The sequence below is a fragment of the Trachypithecus francoisi genome, unplaced genomic scaffold, assembly GCF_009764315.1.
Source record: "Trachypithecus francoisi isolate TF-2019V2 unplaced genomic scaffold, Tfra_2.0 Lachesis_group11, whole genome shotgun sequence".
Lineage (NCBI taxonomy): Eukaryota > Metazoa > Chordata > Mammalia > Primates > Cercopithecidae > Trachypithecus > Trachypithecus francoisi.
In genome coordinates, this window is record NW_022681456.1 from 112,171,441 (window position 1) to 112,183,692 (window position 12,252).

A 12,252-nucleotide genomic window follows, 5' to 3' on the forward strand; every position below is an offset into this window, starting at 1 on the left:
TGCAATGCACAATGGGAACTAAAATGAGTACAACTATCTCTGTTTTTAAAGAGTTCAACTAATAGGAATGACCAGGCAAGAGTACATATAATTAATCTAAGCATTACAGTAAAAGACAGTTGCTTTAGTGTCCTAGAGAACTTAGAGGAAAGAGATGAAGCATTCTAAGGAAGGCAATCAGTAAGGTCTTTATGAGAGGGGTGAACTTTCTGAAATGCCCAGATGAATACTAAGGATCTAGACTAGACAGGAGAGAGAAAGAGGAGGAAACAGCCAGGTCAAGGCTGAGATGTGGCACACTGGAGGACCTGGGAACTGGTGGTGTGGAGACTGGAGAAGTTGTGATATTGACAATGTGAATACTAGAAAGTGAGGGCTGTCAACACTGGGAAGAAAGAAAGAGATAAAAACTAATTATTCTGAGATGGAATCTGGAAGCAGATGGCAAGAAGTGTTCTAGACCCTGGAAAACAGAAGAGTGAGGGAGTCAACTCTAAGAAAGAGATAGATACAAAAACAGGTAAATGAAGACAGGCAAAGAGGCAGTAATTCCAGTCACACTGGCATAGTACTTACTCATTTCAAATTCACTGTATGAACTCCTCCATATCACTAAATTGCTCTCTAACATGCATTTCCTGTCTCCCATACATCCAACTTAAGTGTTCTGATTTAAAATTGAGATCGTCTTGTAATTACATATATCCCTTAAACCTGAGGCCTTCTTTTTTAAATCCTTATATATCACTTATTCTTTAACTTACTGATTTACCCTTTCTCTACCAGCAAAACCTGATATAATGTTTTCCAAATACTACCCCAGTAAGAATGAATGTTTAAAAACTCAACCAAAGATATAACTTATTTCTATGACAATTGAGTATACTCTGAAGACTTTATACAGTGTTAGTGCATTTGTCCCACTGCATGTACATACATGAGATGGGCGGATCTTGCTCATGACTTAAATGTATCTGCCTTCCATTTGATACCTAACCAAAGGGAGGGAATGGGAGAAGCAAGACTAGAAATGAATACATGAGCCTTGTACGGCAATTATCATTATCACATCATTATCACCCAGAGACCACAGTTTGTTAGAGTTCACAACTGGTGTTTGTACATTCTATGGGCTGAGTCTTACACTGCAATCTGTTGTTGTTTTGTTGACCATTGGGTTATAGCAGAATCATCTGGGAAGCTGGAGAACAAACACACACATGTACTTCCCAGGGTCCAGAAACCTTTCCACCTGACCCATCAGTGGAGCCAGTCTGTAAAACCTCCGTAAATTTTGAGTTTGCTCTGATTAAGAGCCACTCCTCTAGATGCTCACCTGTTCACAGTCTTTCAACTTATGAGTCTTGTTTTAAGGTGATGAATGACAGCTAGCACGTATAGAATGTCTCAAATATATGGTTTCATTTCATATTCACAAATCCTCATGTAATAGATTTTATTAATATTCTACCTGGTAAACAAATCTGGACACAGAGACTCAGAGGCTTATTCTGTGTCACACAGATAAGTGAATAGAGTTGAAATTTGGACGCAGATTTTGGAATTGTTTTGTGGTGATAGAAACCCATGGTCTAAATGTGATCTAAAAGGCAATGAATTCAGGAGGCAAAACTACTGAAAATAATTTTCAATAGTAAAGAAATATGGAAAGAGGTAGGGGAAGAGTTGGGAGTAACTGTGAAGGGAATAATTAAGAATGAACAAAAAGTAATGAACCCAAGGCAAGTGGTACTAACTCAGCTTTTATTTAGTTTTATTGCAGTATAATTCACATTTCATTAAACCCACCTATGGTTAAGTGTACTGTTCAGTGACTTTTAGTGAATTTACAGAGTTGTGCAACTATTACCACATCCAGTTTTATAACATTTCCATCACCACAAAAAAATTCCCTCATGTCCCATTTACAGTCAATCTCCACATCCACCACCAGCCCTAGGCAACCACTGCTTTGTTTTGTCTCAATGATTTGCCTTTCTGGGAAATTCACAAAAATGGAATTATACAATGTGTAGTCTCTGTGTCTGGCTCCTTAGCATCAAGGTTTTAAAATTCGGTCATCGTATACCATTTATCAGTCAACTGTTTTTTTTTTATTGCTGGGTAGTTTTACTGTATTGATAGCACATTTTGTCTATCCATTCACAGTAGTTGACAGACATTTGCACTGTTAGGCGATTATGAATAATGCTATCAACATTTTAGTATAAATCTTTGTGTGGACATGTTTTCATTCTTCGTAAGATACTTACGTAGTAGAATTGCTTGGTCAAATTTACAATTAATTTTTTCCAGAAACTGCCAATCTCTTTCCAAAGTGGTTGTAACATTTTATATTTCTATTACCAGTGTAACAGTTTAAGTTTTTCCACATCCTCTGCAATACTTGATATTGACAGTCTTTGATTATAGCCATTCTAGTGGGTTCCTCAGTGTGGTTTTAATTTGCAATCTGCTAATGTTTAATGATGCTGAACATCTTTTCATGTGCTCACTGGCTATTTGAGTATATTCTCTTGTGAAATACATTTAAATTTTTCCCCTATTTAACAAATTGGGCTGTTTGTCTTTTTATTATTGAGTTGTAAAAGTTCTTTATATATTCTGGCTATGAGTTATTTGACAAATATGTGACTTGCCTGTATGTTCTCCCAGTCTGTGACTTGTCTTTTCATTCTCTTCAGTGTTCTACACAGATAAAGCAAAATTTCTAAATTTTGATGAAGTCTAGTTTACCAATTTTTTCTTTTATAAATCTTTAATTACATCTAAGAAATCTTTGCCAGGCCCAATGTCACAATCTTTTTTCTAAAAGTTTTATACTTTTTATTTTTACATTTAAATCAATAATCCACTTAATTTTTATGCATATGATTACAAGGGCCTAAGGTTTTAAAAAATTTTTTATGCTTACATATAGCTATCTATCTAATTATCATAACATCATTTATTGAATCATTCATTCTCCCCCAATGAATTCCTTGGGCACTTCTGTCAAAATTCTTTCCTTGGTTTTGGAAAGCAGAAATAGCAAGCAAGGAAAGGGTTAAGAAAAATGAATGAAGATACAGACAGATTTGGATTGAAGAGGAAGAAAAAGCTAATGAAGTTCATGGCTGATAGTTTCTATTTTCTTCTCCAAGGTATGATCTGCTAGGAATGAGGAAAAGAGGAGTGAGACAAGCATTCTGAGGTGAGTAATCAAAGATCTGGAATGTTTGTTATGGGGAATAGGAAAGCTACTGGATAATGAAGACAATTAGTTTAGAATATGCTGTTTTGTCAACTAGTATTAGTCACCAAGACGTGAAGCTAGTCATAGGCCTGCATACAGATACTGGAACTTCCATTAAATCTTCTATTCTCAGGAAGAATGAAAAGGAAATCTATTCAGCTGGAAGGATAAAGGATTTTTAAAAGTTTTTTAATGTTTAAAATTTTTTTTATTGGTACATAATATTTATATATATTTAAGGGGGACAGGTGATACTTTTGTTGCCGCATGGAAACTATAATTGATCAACTCAGGTTATTTGGGGGATCCATCACCTCAAGTACTAATCATTTTTCTGTGTTGGGAACATTTTAGGTCCTCTCTTCTAGCTATTCTGAAATGCATTTAATACATTGTTGCTAACTATGGTCACCCTACTCTGCTATCCAATATTTGAGCTTTTTCCTTCCATCTAACTGTATGTTTGTACCCACTAACTAACCTTTCTTCAGCTCCCCTTCCCCCTATACTGTCATCATTCTAATGTCGACCTCCATGATATTCATTTTCTTAGCTTCCACTTAAGAATGCAAACATGTGCTATTTGTCTTTCCGTTCCTGGCTTACTTCACTTAATGACCTCCAGTTCCATCCATGTTGATGCAAATGACATGATTTCATTCTCTTTTAGTGACTCTTTTCAAAAAGTTTGAGATTTCACCTAACTTAGAGAATAAAATATAGAATCAGTTACACACAGCTTCAGAAAAAAAGCTCAAGTCTTAGAATGTGCTTTTCCTCCATGGTATCTGAGGTCATCAGGTTTAATGCTACTTTTTGCTGGGACCTGGTATCTCAACAAAAAGCATCTTGCAGTACAAATATTTACATCAAACTTTCGAAGCGTGGTTGGCTTCTGAGCAACTGCAAGCTCCTAAGATCACACTGTCATGTATTCATGAAACAACTCTGAATTTTAACCAACCACTGGGAAGAAAAACCAGTGGCAACAGGATCTTGAAAATGAGAAATAAACCACAAGTTAGAAACAGATGCTGCCATCACTGCCACCACTTCGTTCTTTGGGACAAACCAATGACACTTTTCAGTACAACACACTGACAGTCATGAGGTACTGACGCTAGATGTTGCTGATAAAATTTTTTTTTATATTTTATTGCTTTCTCACCCAGATATATCTACAGAAGGCATTTTTCCAAAAAAGAAAAAAAGCATTTTGAATTTTAAATATTCAATCGTTAGGAAGATCTCTACAAAATCAGGAGCAAACATTTGCAAGAGTCTTGGGCAGCGGTATACATTTTACATAATAATTTGTTACTGTCTTACAAAAAAGAATTGTAAATTTTAAATCATATTTCCATAAAATAAATGTAATGATCCAGTGACTTTTACTGCAGTGATAAATCCTTAGCACCTACTTAGCATGTGGCAAGATAATGAATAGATCTAATTATACATTATTTTGGCATTCAAGCTGTCTTTTGCTATAGACAATGTTTAGACTATAAGAAAATCTATCATGTTTTGCTAGAAAAACAAAAAAACAAAACCATACATGAAATAATTTTGCTGCTGAATAACGGTCTTATAGAAAAATTTTTAAAAATATTACACTACGTAAATAAAAAAATGGGGATGGGGTATAACTATTCCTGCATTCTGCTAAAAGATAGAAAAATAAATATTTCTTAGTGCTCCTTTCCCCAAAATCAAAACTCATTTTTTTCCAACTCTGCCTAAGGATATTGTTAATTAGATAGTTAATAACTTAAGTATTACAAAATTTGTAATTAAAAAAAATCTGCTCCCTTTGTTCATTCACGCAATCATTCATTCCACAAATATCTACTAAGCATTAACTATGAACCAGACACTGTTCTACGTGTTACACACAACAGCAGTAAAAAGGTCTATGCTCTCATGGAGCATACATTCTCATGGGGGAATGAAACTCAATAAACAAAAGACTACTTGAGATAGTGGAAAAGGGGTATGCAAAGAACTAAGACAGGTTCAATGACTCAGTGAATGGATTGTCAGGAAAAGCCCCGAGGGAGCAACAGTTAAGCACTGACTTAATGTCACAAAAAGGGGAAAAGAAATCCAGATAGAGAGAGTGGACAGTTAGTTTAAAGGCTCTAAGCCTCCTGGCATATCTGAGAGAGATGAAAGAAGGCCTTTGTGACTAGAGTATGGTAGGATGAGAGGAAAACAGTTGTAGAAGTAGAAAAGTCAACTGGGGTTAGATTTATAAGTCAGATAATGAACTTTGGATTTTATTCTAAGTGCTATGGAAAGCCACTGGAAGACACTGACAGGATCTGAATTACATTTTTATACTTTAAGAAAATGAATCTAGCCAGTGTGGAGAATGGACTGTAAAGGGTCAAGGGTGAACAAGCAGGGGAAAAGCAAAGAGGCCGCCACAGTTGTCTGCGTGAAAGATGATGGTGGCAAAGACGGGAGGTGTGGCAGAGATGGAGAGAAGTGAGCAGATTTGGGACACGTTTTGGAGGGGAGGAAGTGTCAACGGGGCTCACTGATGATAGACTGGAGGGGAGGTGGGGTGATGGTAAGTGAAGGAAAGAGAAAAACTGAGGATGACTGCAAAGGCGGCAAAGTTGTTTTTTTCTGACTGTATATATTAGACACTGTATGAAGAGGTCAGTGAATGTGGAGATCAGGAAAGAGGTGGAGATGAAGATTTATGGCTGACTGGCATACGGTGTACAAACAGCCTTGGAAGTGAATGAGGCGACTTACATACACACACACACACACACACACACACACACCCCACACCAGATAGACTCTGTGACTTCAACAATGCCAACTGTGTGCCTAGTCCTATGCTCGGTGCATCTGTGGGAAAAACAGATCTTTGTCTTCAGGGAGCTTCTATCAGAGAAGACAAGTGCAAACATAATAAACGATGTAGTACATTAGAAGGTGGTAAGTGCTATGAAAGAAAAACTAGAGTGTGGCTCAGGAGTGTGGCTAGGGTAGTGAAATTAAACAGGGGTCAGGATAAGCATCATTCAAAAGGTGAGACATGAGCAAAAAGGGAACAAAAAGACAGGCATGGAAAAGGTCAGTGTTAAGACCCTGAGGTAGGAATACATAACATCTTCCAAAATAAGTATTGCCGACATATTTGAAAAATAGCCAGAACAGTATGGGAGACTGGTCTGAATGGAAGACCAGTAGGATCGGAGCAGTGAGAAAAGGGCCAGAAAAGGAATGGTCATGAAAGCAGCATGAAACCCATAAGGGTATGATGTCATAGAAGTCAGGAGAAAAGGGTGTTAAGGTCCAACGATGCTGAATGTTGCCAAGAAGTAAAGTGAGATCTGAACAGAGAGGTCCCTAGTGTTGGAAGTGCAGTGTGGAGTCAGTGGGGAAGAGAGCTAACTCTACAGAAGGGCAGAGAAGGAGGGACAGCTGGCAGGAGGTATATTCACTTCTAAACATAATAGGGAAGGTTGGCTCTCGGGATTTAACTAAATTATTACTCTATCACAGCCAGTGAACAAGGATTTGAAAGTTTTAATTATGTCAACATGGTCAATCAGTGCTGGAATCCAAAAAACTCATTTTATTTTCTCATTCAATTACAAACTATGAAAAAAAAGTCACTTCTCTCTAAGCTATTTCTCTAAAAAGAAACAGAGAAAACAAGTTAAAAACTCATAAGCCAGAGTAGCAGCTTTGGCAGCAACACGATAGCAGCCACCATTTGTTGAGACCCACTCTGGGTGTTGTGGATATGTTATTCGTCTTTTGTTTGTACAGGAATATTGTCACAGAGGTTTTACTATTCATACTGTGTTATGAGCAAAGGTAAAACAGGGTTTCACTGCTAGGAAATGGCAGGAAGGGATTAGAAGGAGCTTATGCTTTTTCTACTTTGCCACAGTGTCTCTCTTTTATTCACACCTGCTTAGAATAAGAGATCACATAGGGGTAGGTTTTCTTCTTGCTTTGTAAGAGACACTCTTGATAGCTAGATATGGTATTTTTTATTCTTTATGACACCAGGAATTACGTTAGTTACCTTAATGCTCTATTGGAAAAATTACAAATTACTTGTTGACAGTTCGTGGTTCAAATTTTTTCACTATATGCATTTAACATATACAAGATTTTACAGTCTAAAGACCTATGAAAAATCTACTATTAAATTGTCTTTATGTGTTAATTGAAAACATTTGATTGAAATAGTTAATCCTTAATCAGTACTGACATATAAAATATAATCTCTGTTGACAACTGAGAAAGGAAGATAACAGATTTTTCAAAAAGTTTAGAAAAGACTGACAAAATCTCACATTGTAGAAACAAAATATTCTTCAAGAAATCAGACTCAATAAAATACTGTTCAATGTCACGGAAAAAAACATAACTACTGCTTTTTGAAAACTGAAACTCGATAGATACACGTCAATCATCTCAATTAGTGTAGGTAAGGCAAACACCAGATGCTCATTAAGCAAAGTTATATAAATAGCAACAAAGAGAGAGAAAGATGCCAAAGTAAACAGAATAATCAATAGAGAATGGCTTCACAAATTAAAGTTCATCTGTAGTATGGAACACATCATGCAGCTGTCAAAAATAATAGCAGAAGTATGTGTACTGCCATGGAAGACATCTATGATATACATACATTATTTTTTGTGTGGGTGTGTTTATGTGTGTATATACACACATACATATATACACACATATACACACACACACATATATACACACACACATACACACATATACATAGATATATACCTAAAAGGCAGGTAACAGAACAGTATATGTTAATAGCCTAGATAAAGGCTACTTTTTTTTTTGAGACACGGTCTCTCTCTCTCTCACATAGGCTGGAGTGCAATGGTGCAATCTCGGCACACTGCTGCAGCCTCCACCTCCTGGGCTCAATCAATCTTCCCACCTCAGCTCCCAGAGTAGCTGAGACTACAGGTGTGTGCCACCATGCCCGGCTAAATTTTTGTATTTTTTTGTAGAGACAGGGTTTTGCCATGTTGCCCAGGCTGGTCTCGAACTCTGGACTCAAGTGATCCGCCTGCCTTGGCCTTCCAAAGTGCTAGGATTACAGGAATGAGCTATCACTCACCCAGTCTCCTTACTTTATATCCTTTTGTGCTATATGAATTGCTCTGATAAGCATGTATTAGTTATGTACTTAACAATTAAAAAGAAAGAAAAGAAATGGGGGAAAAAGAGGTTGTGGGAGGAAGGGAAAGGAAATAAAAAGGGAAATAACAGGAGCCAGGAATAAGATGACAGGTACACATGCTAGCAGGGTGGTATGGAGAGATCTGGAGTGTGATGTTGCAGGTTCAAGTCCTAGTCCTGTTACTAACTTTGCGCAAGTTAAACTCCAAGGTTCAGAGGTTTCGTTTATTTAATAGTCTTACTACAGTAAGACTATTTCTCACCCTACAGAATTATTGTGAACATTACCACGAGAAAAATTTTGAAATGTGACAAATACAGTGTCTGGTACAGTATAAATACCCAATAAATGGTAGCTATTTTATGTTTTGAAATTAACATGCTAAAGAAAACAGCTTTACCTGTAAATCATTTGCTTTCTATAACCTTAAAGTATATTTGATATAAACCCTTTTCATTAGTTTTAAAAAGTAGGTAGTAATGATGATCACAAAGCCAGTTCAGTAGAATATATGCTGGTGGTACTATTAGAAATGTATTTCATCTGAGATTTCCAATTCCAGCTTTAGAAGTCCCTAGAGCACTTGTCCTTGTTCATACAACTCTGAATCCGAAATCTGTGCCTCTTATCCAGGGATTTCAATATTCAATTTGTCTGTATAATAAAACTGGTAAATACCTGTACCTCCTGAAGTTACTCTGCAGTAGACAGGTAAAAGGCGGATATTAAGGAGGGGCACATTCTCTAGACCATTCTTTCATATTTAAAAAAAATCAGTTGGTAGGGATGTAAATTTGTTCAACCTCTATGGAAATCAGTATGAAGATTTCTCAATGAACCAGAAATAGAACTATCAGGCAATCTAGCAATCTCACTACTGGGTATCTATCCAAAGGAAAAGAATTCATTATATAAAAAAGATACATGCACTTGTATGTTTATTGTAGCACCATTCACAATAGCAAAGATACAGGATCAATCTAACTGTCAATCAATGGAGGACTGAATAAAGTTAATGTGCATATTATACACAATGGAATACTATTCGGTTATGAAAAAGAATAAAATCATGTATTCTGCAGCAACATGGATGGAACTGGAGGTCATTATCTTAAGTGAAACAACTCAGACACAGAAAAGACAAATACTGCAGTTCTCACTTATAAGTGGGAGCTAAATAATGTGTACACATGGAAGCAGAGTATGGAATGAAGGACAATGGCGACTGACAGGGTTTGGATATTTGTTCTACCCCAGTCTCATGCTGAAATGTAATCCCCAAGGTTGGAGGTGAAGCCTGGTGGGAGGTGTTTGGATCATGGCGGTGGATCCCTCATGGCTTGGTGCTGTAGTAGCAACAGTGAGTGAGTTCTCATGAGATCTGGTTGTTAAAAGTGTGAGGCACCTCTCTTCTTGCCATTCTTTTAAAGCTCCTGCTCTGGCTCTGTGACATGCCTGCTCCCGCTTTGCCTTCTGCCATGAGTAAAAGCTCTGTGAGGCCTACCCAGAAGCAGAGTAAATGCCAACACCATGCTTGGACAGCCTTGCAGAACCATGAGCCAATTAAACTTCTTTTCTTTATGAATTATCCAGCCTCAGATATTTCTTTATAGCAATGCAAGAATGGTCTAATACAGGGCCTCAGATGGATGGGAGGGTAGGAGGAGGGTGGATAATGGGAGGTTGCTTTGTAGGTATGATGTGCTGGGAGGCTGTCTGGTGGGTACAATGTGCGTTGCTCCAGTGATAGATGCACACTGAAGGCCCTGATTTTACCACAGTGCAATACATATCAATGTAGTAAAACTGTACTTGTACCCTATGATTACATACAAATTTAAAAAATCAAAACTCTAAATCAGAATAAATGTCCAAGTATAAAATTCATACCTAACTTTCCATTTGAAGTAAGAAATTGATTAAAAATTTAAACTGCCTTCTCACAGCAACCTAATTTAATCAACATTATTTGCTTTTAAAATCTTGGCTTCATGTGTTCCCAACATGGAGAATTACCTTAATAAGCATAAAGTATCTTAATAAACAAAGTCTTACCTAATGAAGCATCATTCTTGTGAATTTTACTATCATATACCCCTCTTCTAAGTATTAAGACTTTCCTTCTTTAAAAATCAAAACCAGGCCGGGAGCGGTGGCTCAAGCCTGTAATCCCAGCACTGTGGGAGGCCGAGACGGGCGGATCACGAGGTCAGGAGATCGAGACCATCCTGGCTAACACGGTGAAACCCCGTCTCTACTAAAAAAATACAAAAAACTAGCCGGGCGAGGTGGCGGCGCCTGTAGTCCCAGCTACTCAGGAGGCTGAGGCGGGAGAATGGTGTGAACCCGGGAGGCGGAACTTGCAGTGAGCTGAGATCCGGCCACGGCACTCCAGCATGGGTGACAGAGCGAGACTCTGTCTCAAAAAATAAAAATAAAAATAAAAAATAAAAACCACATTAATATTGCATCCTCTTATGTTTAAAGTTGACTTACACGCTACTGTCCTTGGATTTATGCACCTCATAAACACTCCAAAACCTAATCTACAATTTAAAAGTCTAAAATCTGAAACAGGGGTCAACAAATTTATTCTGTACAGGACCAGATAGTAAATATTTCAGGCCTTGTGGACTGAACAGTCTGTCAAAACTATCAACTTTGCTACAGTGAGAAAGTCGCCACAGACATTACATAAACAAATGAGTATAGCTACATTCCAACAAAGCTTTATTTACAAAAACAGGCAGCAGGCTGGATTTGGTCCACAAGCCACAATTACTGACCCCTAATCTAAAGTATTAGTTAAGTAGAATGTCTATGATAGTCTTATCACTCCTTAAAAGTTTATTACCACAAGACTCTGACCAATTATTTACTAGATCATTTCACTTATTAACAATTAGTATTACTAATTTTAGTAAGAATAAATTCTTTTCTTTCTTTCTTTTTTTTTTTTTGAGACACAGGGTCTGACTCTGTGGTCCATGCTGCAGTACAAAGGTGCCATCTGGGCTCAATGCAACCCCTTCCACCTCCCAGGTTTAAGCAATTCTCCTGCCTCGGCCTCCTGAGTGGCTGGGACTACAGGTGCACGCCACCACACCCAGCTAAATTTTTTTTGTATTTTGAGTAGAGACAGGGTTTCAACTATGTTGGCCAGGCTGGTCTTGAACTCCTGATCTCAAGTGATCTGCCTGCCTCGGCCTCTCAAAGTGCTAGGATTACAGGTGTGAGCCACTGTGCCAGGCCAAGAGTAAATTATTTTTTCTATTCTTATCATTTCATTAGGGTTCTCCTTAATATTTAATTTTTCATAATTCCACATTTCATTAACTAAAGTGAACTTAATCAGTCTTTCCTCATGAATCTCATTTTCTAAAATTTGTCCTTTTTACACCTTTGACTTCTCTCCAAGTTTCCTATGAAAAGTAGAAATGTCAGCACTTCTCTGTAATTATCTGCTTTTATAAAATTCAAAAGTAAAGCAAGCATTTACATGTTTACTTTTTCCTTCATTAAAATTAAAAATAAAAATACTAAAAAAATTTTTTTTAATTCAAGTCAACTGTTCATAATAAAGATATTCTTTTAAAGTATGGTAGCTAGCCTCTAAGATGACCCTCAATGATCCCCAGCCTATACATGGACTATACAAGGGTATGCATACCCTTGTATAGTCCCCCCCTGCAATGAATCAAGACTGGCCTTTTTCACCAATAAAATATGACAAAAGTGACACCCAAAGCTAAGTCATAATGGCAGGCAGCTTCTGCCTTGCTCTCTTGGGCTTGGTTACTAT

The 12,252-nt window shown here is 37.3% G+C and overlaps 1 protein-coding gene across 8 annotated transcripts in view; it reads right to left on the reverse strand.

Moving 5' to 3' along the window:
• Nucleotides 1–12,252, reverse strand: part of PLEKHA5 (pleckstrin homology domain containing A5) — a 260,555-nt gene that overhangs the window by 180,418 nt on the left and 67,885 nt on the right. The window contains exon 4 of one of the 8 annotated variants that reach the window (XM_033222731.1): nt 1,748–3,415. The exons of the other annotated variants lie outside the window; for them this stretch is intronic. Coding sequence (XP_033078622.1) covers nt 3,412–3,415 — 4 coding nt within the window. The 3' untranslated portion in view covers nt 1,748–3,411. Of the gene's footprint in view, nt 1–1,747; nt 3,416–12,252 lie in introns of those variants that run through there. 8 annotated transcript variants of the gene reach the window in all.